Source organism: Anser anser, assembly GCF_964211835.1.
Source record: "Anser anser genome assembly, chromosome: 1".
NCBI classification, from domain to species: domain Eukaryota; kingdom Metazoa; phylum Chordata; class Aves; order Anseriformes; family Anatidae; genus Anser; species Anser anser.
The window spans coordinates 92,634,410-92,658,877 of NC_139720.1; the positions used below are offsets into that span (position 1 = coordinate 92,634,410).

General features: G+C 42.9%; 1 protein-coding gene across 2 annotated transcripts in view; it reads right to left on the bottom strand.

Moving 5' to 3' along the window:
• Positions 1-24,468, bottom strand: part of LOC310892031 (uncharacterized protein) — a 183,137-nt gene that overhangs the window by 119,846 nt on the left and 38,823 nt on the right. The window contains exon 1 of one of the 2 annotated variants that reach the window (XM_083819460.1): positions 218-795. The exons of the other annotated variant lie outside the window; for it this stretch is intronic. Within the exon in view, the coding sequence (XP_083675586.1) occupies positions 218-234 (17 nt within the window). The 5' untranslated portion in view covers positions 235-795. Of the gene's footprint in view, positions 1-217; positions 796-24,468 lie in introns of those variants that run through there. 2 annotated transcript variants of the gene reach the window in all.

Genomic DNA, 24,468 nt, shown 5'->3' on the forward strand with positions numbered 1-24,468 from the left:
GCCTTACTAAACACTTGAGGAGAAGCCTTTGTCCCTCCACTGACCTGGCACCTTGGTTTGGTGGGCTAAGTCAAGATAGCATCCCTTTGAAGACCTTAAGCAGGTCTGAAGAGCAACCCATTTTCTCACTCAAGTTCCAGAAAGTATTCTGAAATTCATTTGGAAAGCTGTTTTCCTATACTCAAGTAAGAAAACAAAGTAAGGTTGAATACCTTACCTTGGCACCCTCAGCATTTCTGTAGGCTCTGTATTCCAGCTGTTTTTCCAGTTCACGTGCTGGTATTCTGGGATCCAGCCTGGGGGGTTTGCTGCTCCCCAGGGACATTTTGGAAGGCAGTATGGCAAAACCTAGAGTTAGGGATCCCTGCCCATCACTTGGCCCCTCAAAATTAAAGACTGCAAAGCTGAGCTCCTCCCGCCTCCTTTTTTAACTCTCTTTCTTTGGATCCCACCCAGTAAGCTCAGCACTTTCTGAAAACTAAGCTGTGTTAAATATCCTATAGCATGCAAAACTTAATTCAATGACGGCTGTTTTTGAAATTTCAGGCCATCCAGACGGTTGGAAGCAAGTCAGATATATACTATTGATTAAAACACATTAATCCTAACATCAGGGAACATCTTTTAGCAATCCCAGGGCAGCTACCCGTCACTATATGCCTGTGCTGACAGCAGTTCAGGGAGGCAGCTTAGTAGGTCGGACAGATCGTGTGCAGTGATGTATGTTCCATGGAATAAACCAGCCAGGAGGTAGGCAGACACAAGTTTTCATGCAAAAGGGAGGGATAAAAGGGAAAGCAGCTAAAAGAAGAAACATAAAAATTGTACGTGCTATTTTACTCACTGCGTTTCACTTCTTCCTGCTTTTGCATTTCACACCATGCAAACTACAACCCATTAGATTTCATCAGATTTCTAATGAATTACTGCTGGGATCCAAATTCTCAGCAATACCCAACAGACAGGGTTGCTGAAGTTCACCTCCACAGTCCTGGCACTCATTTAATGCCGGCATTACCCATAGCGTAACTTAAATCTGCTCTAAATTAAGCCGGCTGGAGGAGTTTGGGAAAAAAATAATTCCCTACAGTAGACAAAACCAAAATAATACTGCTGGCCAAGCCACCCACATACCCTTTTTTCAAAGAAAATGTTTTCACTGATGTCTTCTGTGAAGTGACCCAGCAACTGTTTATTTAAGTTTCCTAACCGTTTCCCTTGGGAGCATCACTGCGTCCTCCCTTGTACATAGCCACCTTTTGCACTAGGACAAAATTCTCCCCATGCAACGATAGCGGTTTTCATTGTGATTGCAAAGGCTGTGCCAAATGTCCACTTGGATTGCCATAAGCAGGCAGAAAAAGACCTAAAGGCAACATCTTCAACACCAGGCAGGGAGACACTGGCACCGAGCACGCTGCAGGCCAGCGGTCACACCAGGGCACAGGTGGCCCTGCACCTCTGAGCGTGCAAGGTGGGGTCACTCCCTTACACACAGGAGCAGCTCCAAGTCCTTATGTCTGCATCTGCAAATGAAGAACGGGAAAGTTTTCCGTTCTTGAGGCTTTTATTTCAATGAATTTGCATATCTGCATTATGACGGTCTAAAAGAGCAGAGGTCATGTCCTTTTCTAAGTCTTAAAACAAAGTTACAATCCTCTGCCTGACATTTTTTAGCTTTAGAAAACCCAGAGATATCAGCAGGCGTCTTCCTTATGCTTCTGCAGTTTCCCTTAGATTGGCAGCTCTTTTATCCTGCATTACAGGTCACTATAGCAATCATTCTCATCTCTTGGGTATTTCTTCCTATAGAGGTTAATTAAAAAGAACAAAGGGCCTGATACTCTACCACCTCCTGCTTTGCATAGTCATTTGCAGAGCCAAGATCCACTCATGGCCTGCCCAGGGATTCACAGCTCTTCAGCCCCCATCCCAGCACGGACTGTCAGGCAGTAATAATAGGGAATGGGATGGGGAAGACAACTCCTGAAGCAGCACTTAAAATATTTCAGGATCGCTGTAGTTGCCTGAGTGACGCCAAGGCACTGGCAGGCAGCCTGGTCACTGAAACAGTGCAGAGGAAGAGGGCACACAAGCTCAGCAGTGAATTTCAGCTTTGGGGATTATTAACTGTTGGAAATTCATTTCACTGAGGAAGAGGGCCATGGTTTTAAACTGTTTCTCCGCAACGTTGAGATCCACCTCTCATAAATCTGCTGTTAAATTTACTGGGTGGAGCAAGAAAGCACTGCCCACTCAGAACCCCTCTCACATTTTATACCAGTACTAGCAAGCCATGCAAGTGTAAATGGCCATACAGCTGAGTGGCAATAGAGAACCAAAATAAAACCCATTTCACCTCTCAAATTAATTCGGCTTTGCTTGCATGATTTCTCTGTCATTCTTCCAGTTCTCCAGTCATCCATAGACTTTCAGGTTAAACAAGACATGAATTTTAAATACAAGAAGCACACAGAAAAAAGAGTGCCAGAAATTCTTTAGATATTCATTAAAGAAGGAAAATAAAGAGGGCAGGGGCCTGGGCTTGAGAACATTTTTTCCACTGATTGCTTTTGCTGGACAGTTGGATTTTCAACTAAGTCAAATATTTCTCCAATCAAAAGCTGGAAAATCAAAATATTTTGCTTTGAAAATGCTTCCTGTTATCTCAAGCATACTGTAGGTCAATTGGTTCCTACCCTCATTTTTCCGAGTTAGCTGTGATATGCTGTTCGTTCTCAGCTTCAGCGCTCTGATGGGAAAATCATCCTGGAAGCTGTAGACTGGCCAGAGCATCTGCTTCAGAGAAGGCAGAGGAAGAGGAGGTGCCCAGGATGCAACACCCAATATGTTCTTACACTGCTTTCAAATAGAGATGAGAAAATACGCTAAAACCACAAAGGTGTAAGATACATGTTCCCTTTCTCTTATGGGTTGCTCTTTCCTCCAGAGCCTTGGAAGCACTGATTTCCCCAGTAGTGCTCTTTAGGGAGCTGCAATCAGTAATGGCACATTTTGCCATGTAAACGTGCAAGGGACGGACAATACTGGCATAGGGGATGCGGTTTTACTCTCAGTCTTGTAACACTGACTGGTCACTTTATGTCTACTATAAAGCTCACCGGGGTAATGTGAGGCTTGGTTAATTTTATAAACTGCTTTGTGGCCACTATTGCCTGCGTGCCACAAACACTGAACATAAAATAGCTCATCCTTGATTGAAAGGTGAGGTAGAAGCATGAAATATGACTGCTACAAGAGGAACAGACATTAATAAAAGGAATCTTATAATCACACCTCCAATACCGCGTACTTATTCTTCATTTCTCTGGGTCACAATCTCTCTCTCTTAGTCTTGCTGAACCGCAAATACCGGCACGCTGGGAGTCACAAGTTACTGGGAAGGCTAAAGTCCACTGTGAGAGTAGCAAGAGCTAGTCTCCTGAAAAGAGAGCATTATGGACAGAGTGCTTTGCCATAATGAAATCGTACCTTGTTTCCTTTGAGAGCAAAAGGCGTTCTAGGGTGGAGTAGAGGCCTGATCCCCATTGAATATAATCAGAGTTCAGCAGAATATGGTACCAAGAGTGCTCTCTGAAACTGGATCAAAGAACAAATGGAAAATAAAATGGAATCACTAATATCACTTCATCCTTTATTATTTAAAAACTTCTGGCACCTCAAAGAAAATAGACAAAACTGGCCATGTTGCCACACTTACTCTTTCGGGGGAAATATGGAAGCACAGTTCCTGGATAAAATTACTGTTTGTGAAGTCTGATATATTTGAAAGCTCTTTGTAACAATTTATTGCATAATTCAAATCGCCACTACACGACAAACATCTAACATATTTATGCTGGCAGCACTGCCAGTGCATTTTTGTCATAAGAAGCTTGGAGGTCTGCTACAAATAATCTCCAAAGAGTAACTCTAATTAGCGGCTAAAGTTGGCATATTTCCTGCTATCTGAAATTAGATCAGAGAGTGAGGCTGAGATGAAAAAGCCCTATTAACTCCCTAGGTTTCCAGTTCCTGTTTATTGGTGGAAATTAATGTTTTGAACTTTATCAGCTACTATCTAAAGAAGTCTGGAGTCAGTGGTAATAGAGCGATTTGTGAAAGACGTTGCTGCCAACTGCTTCTGCTGAAGTACCATAGGCACTCGAAATAAATATCCACAGGAAAACTTTATTTAATGGTTACATGCAGCTCAACAATGGTCAAGAAAGATGGCTGAGTGACCAGCATGTTCGCCTGGCAATTGTAAGTGGGAGACATTCCTTGCTCCGAGGCACGACTTCATCATTTCTGCACGACCTAGAAAACATCACCCTTTGGGAAGGGTGGAAGCAGGGGAGATTCAAGAAAGGTTGACTATAGTTAATCAAATCTTTGTTTTTCCTATAGCTTGTGGAATCAGAGAGGATGCTCCAGACAAAGGACCCCATTTTTTGGTGTTCAGTGACTACCAACTAGCCTTTGAGTAGACCCCATTTGTCTTCAAGCTCGTCATCTGTAAAACAGAAATAGCACTGCTCTGCCTCATGGGAATGTTTGATAGATACTTTCCTCTGCTTCCTGGAGACATCAACCTCCCCACACACAAGCACATCACCAAATTCCATCAGAAGCAAACACCATAGCCTTGTCCCCACACAGCTCTCCAGCTTCCCTAGGGCCTTTGGTGGTAAGACCGGGTTTTACATCTCAGATTGATGTCCAAGCAACTTCAGCAGCTCTGAGGTTTGCATTCTGTTGGTTCCTCCTCTTTTTTAGTTCTGCACAACTTGCAAAACATTAAAATGCATAAGCTCCTGTAAAACATCAGGACTGGGAAGGGACAAGTAGAAAGGCAAGGGGAAAAGCAGTAGAAAGGAAGGCACAAGATATCATCCATTTGGGAGATGTATTTGAACTTCATTTCTTACAATTTTTAAACAAGCAAGAGATTTGTCAAGTTTTATTTTGCTCAAGCAAACACAAGGGAAAGGAGGCAATTTTTACATCCTGGGGCTAAGCACAGAAAAACAATATAATTCTAGAGTTAGCATGTAGACGAAGCAGGAAACATGTTATTAGGTCAGGCTACTCTTGTTTAGACAGAGCCATAGAGAATTCAGGCTTTGCTTTAGTTCTGGTAATCAGCCTGAGCAGACAAATCAATGTCTTCAGCTCTTGAAAGTTACAGAAAAAAATAGTAATGTCAGGCCTCATGTTTCCAAAGAAAGCTTTGGTTTTACAGCAATCCATCATCCCATCAGGCAATGTGGAAACTTTCTGCAGAATTTGTCTACCACAACAGGAATATTTATAATTTAATCAAATCTGCAGTAGAAACTGAATCTTCGCAGACAGAATACTAGTGTATCTTCACCATTTCCTCCATGCCACGAAATCTACTGCACAGACCCTTGTATTCAGGATTTGAGATCACTCTTCCCCACCTTTTGCTTCTGGGATGCGTGATTTTTAAGGCTCTCTCTCCAATTTTTCTCCTTAGGAGTACAGACAGTATCTGCATATAAAGACTTTAAGGGAATCAGGGAGAATCTTCCTTCTTAGGCCTGTCTTCACAGCAAAGTCAACATTAACTGAACCGATGCCTCAGGAACGGATCCCATCCAAACAACCAACCCTTTTCTAAAGCCTGACAATGTTTTAAAGCGAGGCTGGTGGCGCCGAAGCAGCCAGGGGCTGACACTCAAGAGAGCGGAATTAATTCTGCAAGCAACCCAACCCCCTATGGGAGGGAACGCAGGCAACACCCCTCTGCATACTACCATCATTTCAGCATCATCCCAAAGTTCCTTTGTGCCCAGGAAATTTAAGCAAGTTCTCAGTACCTTCCAGCCTAACACAGCAGGGAACGCAGCAAGGGCACCTCTGAAGTCCTAGGGCTGAACACAGACGTATGCAGGGTGGACAAGGCAAACAGGCTGAGCTTCTAGGGCAGCAGTCTGCAGAAGCAGACTTGTTCCTGTCCCCATAATATTAGATGACAAAAGCAAAGCTGATTTACATCCCCAGCAGAGCAATGAGTGAGTCAAATGAGGCTCCAGCATCTAATTACTGCAAGAGGTTTATTTGCAGACTGTAGCAGTTTGGGGAAATGTATTTGTACAGTTACTGTGAATTTCATGCAGCTCTGTGAATGTTATCTGTAACTTTTTTTTTTTTTAAGATAGAAAAAGAATAAAGTTTTGGAGATTGGATCATCTGTTTGGTAGGAAGACCTGGACACAAGCAGGGATGTCCAGAAACATGAGACTGAGCAATCAAGAAGGCTTCACCTGGACTGCTGAAGGAAGCAATGGGCCTTTGGCCAACAGCGTCTGTCTGGCTTCAGATAATCTCTGCAAAAACACGCCAAGGGTGAGGGCTTAAATATTCAGGCTGAGATAATATCAGTTAAAACAGCAGTGTCCTCCAGTCAACCAGTGACAGAGATTGTTTAACAAAGGGGAATTCTTCAGCAAAAAAAAGTAGTCCATTTACTGCCAGGGGGCAACGTGATGGGACTCGGTCTTTCCTGGGGGTTTGAACCAAACACAGGGACAGGACCAGACCGAGTCAGATTGAGTTCAGAAAGCTGATGTTTAATATAGATCCGTCATACTTTACATGCTGTGCGTGGGTGTTTCTTTTGCTAAGGCTGTTTCCTTAGTGTACCGTCCTGTTGTCCCCAAAGGGTGTGACTAGATGAAACCTGCCAGCAGACTGCGGACAGTTTGGGAGGCCCATGGAACAACCTCTGGAGTTGAACAGGAGGCCTGCAGGGTTCAATGCCATGGGGACACGTAACAAAGACACTTAAAACTTGTAAAAAATATGTTTGTCTATGCAGACCCAGGGAAATTAATGCATGTGGGATAATGTACTTCCAACTAATCACAAGAGTCTGGAGAACATTAAAAGAGAAGGATAAGACCTGGTTTTAACACAGATATCATATGTTTTTGCTAAAGGACATGTTACTATTGTAACTGCAGTTTTCCAGCTGCAGTTAATAACCTCTGGCTTCGGCTCCGGTTGGGAGAACACAAAGCAGCTCTTTGTGACTCTCCCACCCTAGGAATGGCTCCACTTTGGTCTGCTCACCACCATGTGCAATAGCCCCAAGGGAACCTTCCGCTTACTGGACATTCTTGTTATTTGACCTCTTAGGTTTGGCAGAGAGGACGTGGCATCTTGAAGAAACCAGCCCAGTATTTGCAGAATCAGGACCAGGGCAAATGAAACAACCCAGCCTGAGCTCTCCAAACCATGAAGGCTATTCCACACTACTCTTTTGGTGACCTTCTCCTGGCGTCCTTGAGCAGAGACAAGAGCATGTCAACACCTATAGCACAGTGAAAGAGCAAGTTCAGAACAGGTTGCGTGCATTGCATGCTCTGTGTCCTGTCCATATGTGCACAGCCTGTGCAAGCATGCCTGCAGATGAGCTAATACACACTTAAGCACCTGCTCTCTTGGGTGTGCTCCAGTCATTCTTGCACCAAACCGTATCAGCAAAGATAGCCTTAAGACCTTCAAGCTGCCCTTAGAAAAACTATATAGACCACAGTGAGTGTCAGCAATTCCTAGACTTCTCAATGGCAAACCTGCTGACTTCTCTAACTTAAAATGCACAGTACCAGCCAACCACAAAGCGAGCAAGTGCCAAAGAGCCCCTTTAACAGTCACTGTTTCCCTGTTCCCACCACAGTAGCAGGGAAAGGCTTTCTATTACTGCATTAACCTAAATAAAGCATTAATTCTGCTTTATAAAGGGCTCTTCCTCAACTGCTCTATAGAGGAACATTGTGTCATGATGTCGGGTTTAGTGTGTGGGGCTTGGCTTTGCTTACTTGTTTTAATGCATACACTCTTCTTTGCTATAGAAGGCAACAAGGAATTGTGTATGGAGCAGGAGTGGCTGAGACTCATGGTGATCCTGAATGAATTTTAATTGTTCCCAGCCTTTGGCAGCTGCATCAAGTAGTTCTGAACATCACTCTTTTCCTCAGTTTACCTGAGAAAAGATGGCATAGGTCAGGATCTCCAGTTGTCATGGAACATACAGAACAAAACTTTAAAGGACAGTAAGAGCACAAGTTGAGAAAAAAAAAAACAAAAAAAACACAGTAGGACAGCTTCTAAGTCTAGTAGGTACCACCATGTCACCATCTTAAGCCATATTCAGTGTTATTTCAATTCAATGTGAAGGCTGCTTTATGCATGCAGGCTGTTATCTACACCTTTCTGTTTCTCCTAGTGCTGAAGAGAAAATACTGTGTATGTATTAACACACTTGGTCATCCTTCACTGATCCCTAAAGTAATTACAGAGCTCCCTTGTAGTGCTGTGCTGGCACATTATTCTGTACAACATGAAAAAAAATACTAAGCCTAAGTTATTATAGACTGTGCTGAATGAGAAATTGGAATACTTGAGACAAATTGAAGGAATAGTATGTTAGGATCACAGAAGAAATTTGATATTATTTCCTAAGACACTCAAGACTTAGGAAGTAGGATGCAAGGGGAAGAAGGGAGAGCTGAGTCCAAAACTATGCGAATTTATGGATGCTGTGAATGAGAAGTTACACATTTTGTTATGTAAAGTTGTCAGTTTTCCTCTGTACAAATGGACATTCACTGGTCAGGTTCAGGAGGGCACTGAGGAGCTGTTAGAGACCTAGGTGAATGGTGTGGTAGAGCTAGAAACCTGATATCACCAGCACCAATATTAGTACAAAAAGAAGCCCCGTGACCACCATCTCAACATTCATCCTGGACCTTTCCTTATGGCACCTGGTACATCAGGCTTTGCATAATCACAGTCTGATGCAAGAAAAACAACTGCATGATTTTTTTAAATCATCAAAAATGAAGACAGTACTGTCTTTTCATAAAACCATTTTCTCCATGTTTCATTGTAAGTGCTACAGATGAACAGAAATAAGGTAAATCATCTCCTGTTGGTCTCAGTTTCTTACAAAAGGTGTATGAGAAAGCCCTCTCTGCTTGTAAGTCAGGTAAAAGTTCTGAGATTATTTTTTTCTGTAACATATATGTTGCAGAAAAGGCTTTGCGCAGAGTTTTCCATTCCCATGCACTAAATATTTCGACTGTTCTCAAGCTTAATTGCAAATCCAAGGTCAAGATCAATGCACATGAATTCCACAGAGCAACACAAGCAGAAATTATGAACTGTACCTCATTGTAACTGCTGGAGGTCAGGTCTGAATGAGGCATTTGCATTTGACAGGGTGTGTTTTCTCTAGCTCTGACTTAAGAAAACTTTGTTAAAGCAGAATTTTGCTTGTTATTTTCATGAGGGAATAGTCATATTAACCTTAACATTAGTACCACTTTATATCACTCATTCTTTATTATGGTCTTCATATTCCTGGAGAATGTGAAAATTGTTTCTCCATAGTAATTTGCAGTAACTGTTACATTTCATGGGTTTTCAGTATAAAACAGATGCCATATACCAACATGGCCCAGCACAAATGAAGTGCAAGGAAAAATACTGATGCTTTCCCTATGGTTTGATACCACTGAGCCTAGAGCAACAGACAGATTTATGGCTACCCTCCCTGGTCATTCCTCTACCTTCATTTGTGCATCTCGTAAGAAAGCACAGAGTAAACTTTCCAATGTTCATGTAAAGCTTGGGGAACGCAGTTAACTGACTGGTTTGGTTAGATGCTGGAGCAACTCCATCAGTTTCTTTACCTCTCTGCTAAAGCATCTCTGAAAAAAATGGCCCTTTAGCTATCTACATACAACTGTTGATGCTCAGTAAAAACAAGCAAAAAACAAACAACCCACAAAGGTAAGCTAAAACTTACCTAGAATAACCTGAGGAATCCTCTCCAACTGACTGATCTCCTTGAAAGGTAAATTCTGTACGTTAACCTCACCCTAAAACAGCAACATAGCCTTCTAGGTGCGCCGCTCCAATGACTAACAGAGCAAATAGGTTGAGGTCATCTCAGAGTCACTAAGAACTAGAAGTGGCTTATCAGTACACCTGAGAGAAACAAAGTGGGTGAAGATGATGGTAATTAATCTTTCCTGTCCCCTAAAAGCCCTAACCTCAGCTGTAATCACTTGTTCCTGAGTTCAGGGATCCACTGCTGCAGCTGAAGATCCTTTCTCTGTGGCAGGGCAAATGCTAGAAGGGTTAACAGTAAGAGCTATTAGTGGCTCTAATCAACTGTATGGATCCTTCTGCTGGGAGAATCCCTGCTTTTGCTGGGTTGCCTACTTCAGTTTCTGCTCTGTGCCACAAGTGTCGTGTAAGGCTGACAGAAAAGGGCCCAGGGACTGGACTGAGTCCTTGAAACTGCCAAACTCCTTGCAACGCAGTGCGACATCTATACTTTTCCTGGCTCATAACTCACCAATATTACAAATCTACTGCTGGAATTGGCTTAAAAGCACAGCTGATGTAGCCAGACCAGAACTCCAGATCACACTCCCAGACTGGCATGTTGGCTCAGCGTTTTGACAGCAGTGGAGAAAAAACATGATTACTTTTGTCACTAAAAGAAATGCAGATGGCTCTGTATATACCTGGAGTACTACTACTATCAAGTACTATCCTATAGCCATTTATCTAATAGTTGCCCTCTAACATGCCCCCACAGTACTCAACAATAATTTATTCGAGAAACAATCACAAGTCACATTTGTGCCTAGTAACTTCTGTTCAAGGACTCCACAACCAACTCATCTAGATAGATGCCAATTTCAGTGCAGTGAGTAAACAGAGGGCGGGCTCGTTCAGCCCTCCCCGAAACTGGAAGCAGAGCAGGATTTTACCAGCAGAAAGATGAAGGGATGGGACAAGCATCAGGCTGCCCTGCAATGGGAAAATAAGTGCCTTGGGGAGCGATGCTGGCTATTTCTAGTATAAAGAAAGATTATTGATTGTCTTGGATGGGGCCATTCCTCTGGCAGTTTGCTGCCTCCTGCCCAACTTCCCTCTGGCTTCATTTTCCAAAGCCCTAACATGCGAATCAAAGAAGGGGGGCATAGCAGGTTTTCAACCAGCCCTGAGCAGCCTGATGCCTTAGGCAGCCAGAGCCAGCCTTGGAGACACGCTTGTCACAGGAGGCCTGGCCTACTAGTCAAGTAAGTAGATTCCGGCTGTCTCCTGTGAGGTAAATATATTGATTTCAAGGGATAAGACGACTTTTTTTCTGGTACAAGTTGAGTGAAACAGTACAAAAACAGCTTTCATATCTTCTTAATTAACTATGGATGTATTTGAATCCAAATGTCAGCTCTACCACATTTACAAAGTTTTCAGCTGTGGTGGGTTGACCTCAGCCAGCAGCCAAGCACTTACACAGCCGTTAGCTCATCCCACTCTGCTCTTTGGGACAGGGGAGAAAATAGGAAGAGCAAAGGCAGAAAGCTCACGGGTTGAGATAAAGACAGTTTAATAGGTGAAGGGAAGAGGAAAAATAAAAACAGGCAATGCAAAGGCAATCCCTTACCACCTCCCGCAAGCAGACTAACGCCCAACCAGTCTCCAGGAAATGGCCACCTTGGAAGAAAATGCCCTCACCTTCTTCTTGGTTGGACCAAATGATCTTGGAGGTCTTTCCCAACCCTAATGAATCTATGATTCTTCCTCTATCCCATTTCTTACTGCTGAGCATGATGCTACACAGTATGGGATATCCTTTTGGCCAGCATGGGCCACCTGTCCTGTGTTCCCTCCCAGATTCTTGCCTACCCCCAGCCCACTCCCTGGTAGAGTGGGAAAAAGGGAAAACCTTGACACCATGTGAGAACTGTGCAGCAACAGACAAAACACCAGTGTGTCATCAATTCTCTTTTAGCCACAAATACTCAACACAGCACAGTACGGGTTCCTCTGAAAGAAGTTACTTCCCCCCAGCCAGACTCAGTACATCAACTTAGGCAAAAAATATTCCCCACCATTCCTCTTAACTTTTGGCTTGAATGTCGTCTATCAGAGTGACAAACATTGTGCTCCTACCAAACAGGCAATTTGGGAATGACATTATCACATGACTCATCAGACGATCGGTGCAGCATGCTGAAGTGCTAATCCATTATTTCTTGATTGCATTAAGAAATCGTTGCTTTATTTAAGAAATATGAGCTTTATAGTTACCAAAGGAAGTCTGAGCATGGGATTGGGAAGGAGTATGCTGTACACAACCGATTCAGAAAACCTGAAGCTGTACCCTCAGGAAAAAGTCTCTCTTTCTAACTGAGACACAATCAACTACTGTACTGCTCACTGATGTTATTTGTATAAAGGTCTGGGTAAGAGGCATCTAGAATGCAGTAGGTCTGGTTTGGCATCCAGACCTCTGCGTTACACGTTTTTGGGGACAAAACTGTCATCACCTACAAAGTTAGTGCAGACTCTTCATAGGTCATATGAAGTTCCTAAAGTTCCTCTGATCAGCTGTGCAGCACTGCCCCATGGAAATCTGTCTTCAGTGCTTTATACTTATCATTGTTTATTAACCAACTAATCTGAAACACTAATACAATAAATGCTAAAATAATGTAGCTGTGGTTGTGGGATTACAGCTCTTCAGAACAGAAATCCAGGACTCCTAAAGGGAAAGGGGGTGCTTCATAAAATGCTGGTGGCTCTAGTTAACCAAATGAAGAAAAAAGAAAAAAGTTCTTAAATAATGGGATCCCATTTCCTTAGGCAGGATAATTACAAAGTACAGATGAGGAACTCCTGTTCTGCAGATTGCCACGTGGTGCAAGATCACAGCCAAAGGTGGAGGGTGAAGAAATACAAAGTTTTCACAAAGAAGGATGTAATTCCTTTGTGATGCATATCTTACAGCCATCAGAGGACTGAGAAGCTGAGAACAGACACCATAAAACTGAACTCAACAGGCAAACCGCTGCTAGATGATAAACCAAGGACTTTTTGATAGGAAGGATCTGACAGTAAAAATGACCTTTCTGTTCTAGCACAGCCAGCTCAGGGCAACACAAAGGCATCATTACAGCTGCCCAGAAGGAAAATACTGAGATCCCTCCTACTTAGCTTGGAGAGAGCTCAGGTATTCAGCTTTATAATCTCAGTTCTGTTACTCTTTTAGAGAGTAATCCTGGCAAAATCATCTGAGAGCAAAACACAAGTGACAAAGCCCTTCCTCAATTATCATGGGGGATTTTGCAGCCCACAAAACTCTTAAGTACTTCATGGAATACTTCCCCAGCCTCTTCATGGTAGCTAGCAAATTGTGCCCTCTTCTGAAGAGGGGGGTGGAAGGAGGATATCAGCGTGGTTACCCTTGACACAACATTTTATAATGCAGTCCATTGCTGTGCTCGACTCTGGGGTAAGATTCACTGAAGGACATGAGGACTGAGGTATACTCAGAATCATTTGGACAATATTGCAATATTTTCTGTGTATGACATGGAATAAGCATCCTAAGGGAAGAGCTAGTACCATAAATCCTGGTTGGATTCACTGAACACAACCTCTAACACTTTGAAAAATTACAAGAACAGTTGTTTTTCTAGAAGTGATGATGACATTGATAGGAGAAGGGGGAGGCTGCTTTGCTGTTCTGCCTGGGGGCTTGTAAATACGTTCTTCTCATCTGCCCCCACCAGCAATACAGATATTTTCATCAGGCGCCAAGACTGCTGAGAGGTAACAGAAAAATTTTGCTCACCATGTATACAATCTTGCAAATGGGGCATCAGTTCCCTCACTCTTAAACTTAACAGGTATTATAAAGGTTAAGAAAAACATTTTAGGTTGAAAGAAAGTATCAAAGCATTCTCTAGTGCTTTATTCAAAGACAAAGACAAAGAGAAAACCTTGGAAACAAAAGCAGGGCATCCCACTAGCTCAACTGAATAAAAGATCAAAAGGGGAAAAGCTGTGTGAAATAATTCTCTACCTCGAACTCAATCTGCATTCAAACTCAATTTATGGATGAATGAATGATGAAGATCAGCTTGAGGGAAGCGAGCTGCAATCACCATCATTATTATTATATGAGAAAATACAATCATGGCAGTCAAAACACCCACTATACAATACCACCTTCAGCCCAATTCTTCCTTTACAGTAATTTTAGGTTTATGCAATTTCAATCTGTGAAAGATGCATTGGGTTTCAAGACCACCGTACTAGGAAAGCAATACTTTATTTGAAGACATGCTCACATGTTAAGATCCAGAAACATCAATGCTGACCCAGCAGAAGAGGGAACTGATTTGCTCCTGGGAATGTGATTTAACAAAGGGAAATCTTTCTTTGTCTACTCCCTATTCTGATATTAGACTGAAAAAAAAAAAAGGTATGGTTAGTCTCTAACAAAAGAATAATCACATGCAAATATTTTATTGATAACTACTCTGTATATTATCATGGATCTATAAGGGTCAGGGTGTATGAGGCTATCTGATCCCAGACAAGCTCAAATATAACACACAGTGCAGGTGAATGATGCAAGATATTTAATGTAAATGAAAGACTGATAACAGCAAAAGTCAAGTCTGCCATAAGTAGCGACAAAGGTATGCCAAAACAGAACAAGTCCCATATTTGAGGCAGAATTTCTCAGTGAAAACTGAACTTCTGGTCCCCTAGAGTGGAATGCATGACAAGTCAAGCAGTGAAACAGCCTGGAATAATCCAGCGGTGTTTGTCATCAAGTACAGGCCAAAGAATTTTTTTTATTTTCTTGTAATTCTGAAACATGTGCTACCTAGTTCCCAACAAAAATTACATACATGGAGTAACTTATACTGCTGAATCAAACCTAACTACGACATCTGGCTCTGTATCCAAAGATCATGGCATCCTTTCCACTTACATGTCATCAGTGCAACTTAAAATTTAATTTACAAACCAAAGATACTGCAAAACTCATTTGTAGAAATATGCTTGCCCTCCAGCCTGCACAACTTCCTCACTATTTATCACAAGTACTGCTCAGACAGCATTTGTGACTGGTCCCAGTAAGCTGCATCGTGTGCTCATTGCAGCCGTGAGTTCTCCCATCTGCTTCCTGACCGAATGACTCCCAGACCACAAGCAGCTTGCCCCAAATTCTGATTCAAACATATAAATATTCACACCAGCATTCACAGATGGATATACGTTGGCTGGAGTATCTGTAACGCTTTCCTTCCTGGGAACTAGAGCTTTTTAGAAAATAGAAGTGTGGTGGTAAGGGAAATGGAGTTATGCGTTCTGTAAAGTAAACGTATTTAAAAGGATATTTTGAAACCTTTCTTATGTGATATTTGCCCACCTTTAATCACAGCCCTTCCACCTCCAAGAGAGAAAAAAATATCCACAGCTAAATCATCTCCTTAACATATGCCTCTCCATCACATCTGTCACTCCCAAGGTTTTTCCACCTAATAATTCTGAACCCATACCAACAAGAACAATCCTCAAACAAACCATAAAACCTAAACAAACAGAACAAGTTAATCTATTGAAATTTAAAAAGGCTGTAATGTCATAGTAGGCCTGCACTGATCTAAGACCATATTGACATTAAAACAAGAGCTCACCTTCTGTGCCCCGAAAGCCTGAAGCCTATTTATTCATAACAGTTGTTAATTGCATTTCACATCACTTTGGTTCTTCCTTCATTTGCGTGTCAAACAGCCTTTGATGAAAGAAGTAATTAAACATTTGCAAAGCTATTTGCAGTTAGTATTCCGGTTTTAATGAAAATAAATAATGCAGTAACAAAGCTCAACTACCTGATTACCCCACTCCCACTTTTTTCCCCTTCTTTTCCCCTTTTATTTCTTTTCTTTTAAGCAAAAAGTAAGACTGGGAAAGGATCTGGCTTCAGCTTTGCCCTTGAAAATCAGGTAAAGTTGTACAGCATGTTTTGAATTCAGTTTGCACTCAGAGCACACATGCACACAGCTGTCATCCCACTTTGATAGTGAAAGCAGACTAAGATTAGAGCAGGAAATGTCCATGACCTTGAGAATTATCACTCCTGATACAACAAGTAGCTTATTGGTGTGGAGGCACAGCAAGGACGTTAAACCATTAGAGTCTGATCCTCACAGCTATTGTTGCATCTCCTGGAAGACTTGAGAAATACTATTTTTAAAACTGTAAGGCTTCAGGGTCAAAATCTGCTTACTCAAAACTATTTCCCAACTACAGGTTCTCATCTTTTGCAAGTCTTAGTGACTTTGCTGGTTTTCTTTTACATGGAAAGGACTCAGAAATTACAATAACAGCTACATAAAACTGTAACCTGGTGTACAATACTGAGCATTGTAGTATATGCTCTAAAACAAGGTGAAGTCTCAGTTCCCAGGCAGCATACTCAGTGAGTTCTTGAGAGAAGCAGCTCTGGTATCTTGTGTAGCAGAAACTCAAGGAAGCCCTTTTCAAAGCTTCACGCTTCCCTTTCAGATCCATTTTTATGTGCTCAGGGTCAAAAAATGTTTAAAAAATCAAGTCTTTTACCAAGTAAAAGAACTCTTGCTTTCCAAGAGGAAGACAGTGAAGGAAGAGCAAGACACGCATCCATAGGGAGCACAGGGGTAGAGCCAAAGTTCACAGCAGGTCTTAGTTTTCTCCAAACCACAGCTTCTCTCTTTTTTTTTTTTTTTTTTTTGGGGGGGGGGGACGCTGTTTGGTTGTTGTTGTTAAATAACAGACTTATACGTAGCTATTGAAAGGGCAGAAAATATCCTTAAAGTTTGCAATGAACTACATAACTGTAGCTCTCCCAGTTTTCTCACAGCATTACATATTTAATGTTTCTCTTCAGGCTACAGATCCTGAGAGGATGGGGGAAAGATAAAGCATGATTTTTCATTTCCATTAGCAATAGTTTCTTATCATCCATGCTTGCAGAGAAAATGTGCTCACAAATGCATTCCAAAACCATTCTACAGCCTGAGAAAACAGGGAAGAGAATCCAAAGTTTATTAGTCTATAATCCCAAGGTATGGAGCAAGGGGGAATTTAGCATACTCACAGCATTAGATGTGATGGAGCTAGCAGTATGACCTGACTTTGAAGACCACCTGCAAACAACAGCCTTCATTTCATGGATTGCTGTTTATGATGCTAAGGATGATACTTCAGACAGTGACACTGTTTATAATTCCACTCTTGGGCAGAAAAGAGAGGACCGATCATTTGAGGAAGATTTACATCAGGCATGGCTTGTATCATTCAGACTATCTGTGTATCATTCAAGGTGGTTCAGACTATCAAAGGTGGGCTCAGAAAGCTAAAATTTAAGAACTGCAGCTCTTTGATGCTATACAGCAGGGTTACAGCAAGGTGTAATTCATTCTTTTCAGAGAGGGAACTTGACTTTCATAAGCTTGAGGAGCCAATAAGGCGAAAGTGTTTCAAATAGATGTTACAGAAAAAGCACGAAGATAGTGCAGGAGAGGAACAAAGAAGGGACAGATGGTTGTAAAGGGCAGTGCAAGTCTCCCTCCATACAGAGGTGTTATTTGCTTGCAATAGCCTTATTAATGGCACTATCAATCTCTCTTTGAACATAATAGAGTATTTTTGCCACAATTTCCCAGTCTCTCTGCCTGAATTGTATCTAGGGAAGCAACAGTGACTGGCATGCTAAATTTGGGTGTCACACTGACATGCTTGGCACAGGATAAAATGGCTGTGCTGGAAGCTGCAAGCACAGAGCTGTGTTCACATCACCAGTTCCCAGCTGATGAAGCATACTACGACTGCAGGCAAGGCACCAAATCGAGCCAAACAAGCTCGGCTGGGCTCATTCTCCTCAACCCAGCAGTGGCAGTGGCCAAAGGCAACAGCAGAGCAGAAGAAAAGCACCAGGGGCGTGATGGACTCTATGGAGCAAGGCAGGCTGGAGAGGAGAGGGACTTGGGGGGATAAAAGGCAGCAGCTTCCATTCCAGACAGCAGAAGGGGGATGCTGGCTTGTGGAGGGAGCACACGAAAAGAGCAGAAGGCTGAGGCAGCCGCGACTGTGAGCGTCACTCCAAAGCTCTGGGAACCAGCAGTCTATTCAGCCATCCTCTAGCTGCTATCACTGGTGGAGCTGAACCAAGGACAGCAAAAGGGGGAAGTCTGGGCAGAAGTTTCCCAGCCCAGACACAGCCTATGGTTCTATTATGTCTCTTTATAATGAAGTGTTTCACCGATGCCAAGACAGTTCAAAGAACAGATACTCTGAAAACGGTATTCTCAGCTGCGTTTTCCAGCAAACTGCCTCACGAGCGAGACTCACTCACAATTAGTTATGCTGGCAGCCAGCACTACATCGCACCTAGTGAGACACATACAGTAACTGAATGTGACATGCCACCATAATGACAGATCAAACTAGGACATTTCAGAAGACAAAGTGCTCCAATACGAGAGGTTTAAAGAGGCACTAAAGAATTTATGGAGAATGAAACGCAACTTCAGGGAGGCTGATGAAATTATCAGCCTCACCAAGAGCAAACACTGAGCCAAATGGCGGGATCATATAATCCCATGCTACCGACAGACAGCCTTGTTGGGAGTCTCAAGGCATTCATCTTCTTAACTGAAGCTGAGCTGAACGGATTTGATCACATTAGGACCATCGGACAAAAAAAACATTCACAGAGGAAACTTTAAAACTTTTTAAAGGGTTTGAACTATGGCACTTTTAAAAATTAAGAATGAATGTTAAACAGAATGAGGGAGCAGGACCTGGGGACCTAGTAAAAGATCTGGGGGGGAACTTTCTTTTTTCTTTTCAGTATAGATTTGTAAATACATTTGTTTTCCTTTAGATATTTCCAAATTTTCGGGGGGGGGGGGGGGGGAAGGATTTTAGAGACAAAAACATGCTTTCTAAGCAATCATCCAGAAGCTTCCACCTGTGATTCAATGAAAATTAAAAAATTATTTATGGATTAGATACAATTTTTCATTTCCCACCACCACATGCTGCCTAATTTCAAGTTGCCCTATTACTAAAAGGATTGTGAGTCTGATCCAGTGATGGCTGACTTGACTTTAATAAGAGCTGAAAGCACTCAGTTCTCTGTGGAAATGAGTCCGTGCTTCACAGTGTAAGTCCGTAAGACCTGGAGTGGAGCAATGCTTTTATTCCAGCTTGCTACCTGCAGACAGAGAGATGTATCACCAGCAGAGCCAGGTACCTGTCATTCCATTTCTGCATGGGGAGCAATGCCTTTAAAGAGGATCTGGCAAAAGTGGGCAACAGGGCTGTTTTTATTATGCAAGACTGATCAGCTAGGGCTCAGCCACCAGAGCTCTGCCAGCCTCCTTGGCTCTGTGCTGGCCAAAGCAGCCCGTGCTTTTGGCACGTCTAAATGCTCCCCTGCAGCTCAGCAGAATCAGCTCCAGTTCCTCCCCTGCAGAAGGTTTCCTATGAGACCCTGAGAAAGTCAAATAAGGACAGAGTTTTAAGAGTTTGTAAATGGCCCACTTTTAATGTTTTTAAGCAAAACAGACAAGGCTTATAGGTATTGATCTGTAAAAAGGATAATGTTTACACCAGCAACACAAGAAAGGGCGAAATGTGTGACCAAGATAAATGCACCCAAGTCTTGAGATATCCAAGTAACAAACAATAGGGGCCAAAAGAATCACACAGGTTCTGCTGTGTAATTCACATCCTTGCTATAGAACAAATTTTCTTTGCAAATTTTCACTGAAAAAAATGATCTTTAACATAAGTAAACGTCCTCACCTAATTCCTTCAGGTTTGCACCTTTTGTTAAGGGTTCCTCTGCCCCCAGTGCAATAACCTGACCCTCACATGTCCCCAGCATCATTCCCACTAAGCATGAAATGCCACATGCTATGGCTTATCTGTAGATACACATGCATATAGACAGGGCACTGTATACGTGCTAATTAACTTCTGCAATTGCCAAGTTTTCCTCTCCTCTCCCAGAGTATGGGTACCATTTGGATTGCTTTTCTCTTTCTCAATGTCAATTAAAAGTACTTAATTATTTTTAACATAATACTGAATTTGTCTGAAATGGGGAGAGAAAGAACTGAATTTATAAGAGACAGAAAGCAACTGCATAAACTTCATTTATTTTAGATAGACAGAATACAAACACTCCAGGCCTAAATCATCTAACAATGTATGTTAGATGGTACCCATTGGTATAGCTGATATGCAAATGCACTACATCACATTTTGAAAGCTGTGCAGACCAGAGAAGAGGAAAGGGGATACCCACCAGCACATCCTAATCCCTGTAAACAGGAGCCCATGGGGTGCTGCCTTCAAGTTTCCAAAATAACTCAACAAAATCAACATGCACAATGTCACAGCACAGCTACCATATCTACTAAAATTAAAATATGTATTTGTGTAGAAGTCCAACGCAATATCAGAGATGACCTGAGCATCCATTTTCAGTCTCAGTGTCACAGGTGCTTCCAAGCACCCTAAATATTAATTTAGCAAGGAGATGTATATACTTTGGGACTGTATAGACTCTTCTCTCACGTGGCATGGAGTGCATTGTAATAGCATGAAGAAAGAGGGACAGGAGAGGATAAAGGAAAACCATGTGCTTAGTCCTTCTTGCATGGTCCACTCCATACCTTCCTTAGAGGTACTGAGAGCCTGAACCCAGGCCTTGCCCTGACAGCGAATGGAAAGTGCTATTACTTGCAAAAAGTAGAAATACTGGGTGGACACCAGTTGTGTACACTCAGAAACAATGTCTCTAAGCACAGAAAGTGTCTGTAGTACAAGGCCTTATGTTCTTCCTCCATGAGGCCTGAAACCAGCCAGGAGGAGGCTATGAACATTGAGCAGACATAGGATTCCTCTCAGCAGGAGGCACAGAGCTAGGCGTTAACCGAACGCCTCCTTTCTCCTCTACTTTCTTCTGGGCTGTGACAACCTCTCTTGGAGGGCAAACCACAGAGCCTCTGCCCCCAAAGCTTCCTGGGCTCCCCCAGAGCCAGGCCTGCACTGCTCAGCACCACCCCAGACTCCTCGGGGAAGGCTCCTGATGGTGCCAAAGCCGCCTGGGGCCTTGCAGGAGGCAGCGGCACTGCTCGCACCCGGCCTCTGCTCCAGGCTGGCAACACAAACCCGACCACTCGGGCACAGCTGCAACAGCAGGGGCCCTGTTACTGAACTTGCCTCCGAAATGCCAAGCCCTGCTGGGCCTGTGGAAATCAGGTTTACAATAGCAGTCGCAGCCATCAGCTCCCTCTTTTGTGATTTCCAGCATTGCTATGCTGTTTGCGAACCTCGCCTTAAATGAATGTGCTATACGCTGGGAGAAGCGAGGCTTGGTGAAAAAGCACATGTACACGCTGACACACAAAGTGTGACAAAACCCAGTGGCAAGGTTGTGCTAATAGCTTGTTATTTGGTGACATAAAATCCCTGCTAAGATAATATAGGCAGCCTAAAAACCCAACAGCCCTTTGACTGAGACAGCGGACAGAAGCAGAAAAAGGCCCTTTCACTTCATTCCCCACGGCAGTTAAATGCACACAGGGCACAAAACCCCCAAAGAAAACAATTACCTTTCTGCCAGAAGAAAATACACTCATTTTGCTCACGCATGATGTACAGGGCACAAAGCACACTTGTCGCAGAGGAAAAAGGCTGAAGTGTGCTTTGGAGAAGTTTTGCTTGAAATTGGAGTTGTAAGAGCAGCTCTTGGAAGCAGCTGCCCTTTGTCTGCTTCCCTCTCCTGTATAGAGCAGCCATCTACTTGCAGCCTTAAGTCTTGACCAGAACATCAGGGAGCACAGCAGCTAAAATAAAAATAAGTATGTGTGTGTCTACCTAAAGTTCTGTTCTAACCTGAAAGCTGTACAGGCTGTGGTTACATGATCACACATCGACTGATAAGATTTCACTTGTGCAATTACCTGATGTGGACACAGATTCAGTTCTCCAAAGGCACGTAACAGACCCCTGTGCATACATAAATAGAGACCATGCTGAGGATGCAGAGCCCACTGAGACAGCTTACCTCCATTATGGCTTATTATTTCAGGCACCAAATTTACATGGCGCTCACTGCATGCAGTGCTGGTGCAGGTGTGGCGCCCAGCACAGACACACCGCTGTGCTTTGCTGGGAGCTGGCTCAGGTTCAGGGTTGGTCCTGAGCTGCTTCCATATAGTGGTTTTCACAACAGGCTCTCCTGTGCTCCTCAGCACGTGCAGGGCAGCTCACTGCCTGTGCAGGCCCGTCTGGCTCTGCCCAACTATCCTGCTCAAGGGCGTGATTTTGTGCCTCTCAGCCTCCCCAGATGGGAGCGCACCAAACAGTACCAAGACCCCAGAGATGATTTACAGGAACCCCTCTTCAACCAGAAACAGCAATACAAAACATTCTGCAATCCAGGAGGCTGATGACCACGCAGCAGACGTACAGATGCCACTCATCCACACATACCCACGCTAACAGCACGGGCGTTGCTATCAGAGGAGCTGCGTTAATTTGCGTCATCTGTGGATCAGTATGCAAGGGAATACACTAGAGCACGGGTGGCAAGGATGATTGCAGTCACAACCAATTTATCCCTACTGAGCCAAAAGTACAATTTCTGATTTGGCAGGGCTAGTAAGCAATTGGCCCACTTACACCCCTTGTTTACAAGAGTTGTGCTCCGTAGCCTAGGGAGTGAGACAGCCCAGCATACACCACGCTTTGCTCTATGGCTGTTAATTGTCTTGGATGACTCTTTATTTATATAAATAATTTACTTGGTGTCTCCTGCCAAGAAGACACCTGAGCCCTACATAATCCGCTAATGCTGACTTTAATGATCCACATCCAGCACATGGGCACCACCATTCCCATCGTGCTCCCCTTGCCCCCAGTAAGTCCCCTGCCCATCTGTGCAGAAGGACGGATGAAATGATCGAGGATTAACAATGGCAAGGCCCGGGATGGAACAATTTATGAATCTGAGCACAGTTCCTGTGGGATCTGATGGGCTTCCTCAGGGAAAGTGCTCTGCAGATGTGGCCTCAGACAGAGACCTACTTTCCCTGACCTAAAAGGATGGCATGTCTCCATTACAGGCAGCTGAATTTTTTGTAGCAAAACAGTTGATGTGGTCAACTTAAACTTTTCTTCTGTTCCTTGAAACATAAAATATAGAGAATCACGTTTGTGAATGAGTCTATCATTCAGATTGCTTCAGCGGACATCAAATCTATTCCAATTTATGAAACTGTTGGGATCTTTGTCTGATGCTTTAGTGCTTAGCCACAAAAACTTAGCCTCTATTATGTCCTTGTTGTAAGGGATGAACCTAAGCCTCAGTTAAACCCACAGCTTTGAAAGTTTTAAAAACACAAGGCAGAAATCTAACCTTGTAAAAGGTGTTTATTTAGACCAAGTGGTTTTTAATCTGTTATGAGTAACAGATGTTTTTGACTGATGTGTTTGTATCTTCTCATAGTACCAGGACAGGCACTGTAAGCTTTGAATACAAATACAGAGATTTTATTCCTGTCAGGAATGTGACAGCTGCTTCACACTCATTGCCTGGCACATAATTTCAAAGAAAATCTATGACAATTGAAATACCAAAAGTTTGTCAAAACGTAGGTTGACTCTCTTAAAAGCATACGTTTTCTGCCAGTGTGTGTCCCAACAGCTCTGTACCATCTAGCCCAGCACACCAAGAACGTCACTTCAGATTTCAGGACACATTACCATCTATTAGCAAAACAATCGTGTTGAACTATTCTTTGTTACCTTGGGCTCTCAATACACAGCGGTCTCTACTGGCCCAGTTCTTCAGCGACGTCTGTCAGGAACCTTTCCTCACACATTTTGCCCTGTTAAGGCCTGTCTGTTTAATTTTATGGATAAAAGTTTGCAAGATGAAGCTAAATTGCTGAAGTGATGACAACCCACACATGGAAAGCTCTGAATATTTAAGAAATAGTCCAAGCTGAACATAATGACAGTCAACTGATTATCACTGCTGGAACAGAAGTGTGTGCTGCTATTGCTAATTCCCTCTGTTCTGCAGTTAAACAGTTTTGGTCTCCAGGACAACCAGTGAAGAAATATTTACCAATGTAACATGTATGCACTATACAACAGGGCTGCAAACACACCACACGCTAAGATACTAAATGTCAACATTTCAGCCTCAACCAGGTTCTTACATCCAAAGCCAAACACACTGGTAACCTTTCCACCAGATGTATTTGGCAGAAAGCTCTCTGTTCAAACATAGGCTGCTCTATAGCCTCAAGAAAGGCTCCTCTAAATATTAACTAACATCATGAATGCAGGAAATGTAAATAGCTTCACTAGCCAGTCTAAACAAGTACTGCTTTCTCCTTTGTAAATACTAAGCATGGATATAAAAAAACTTTCTCATATTAAAAAGATGAGAAGGGAATGGAAAGCAGTACCGCCTGATGGTGGAAAATTCAAAAACAAGTATCTTCATTTTTCTGTGTCAATATAAATGAATATCAAATACTTGCT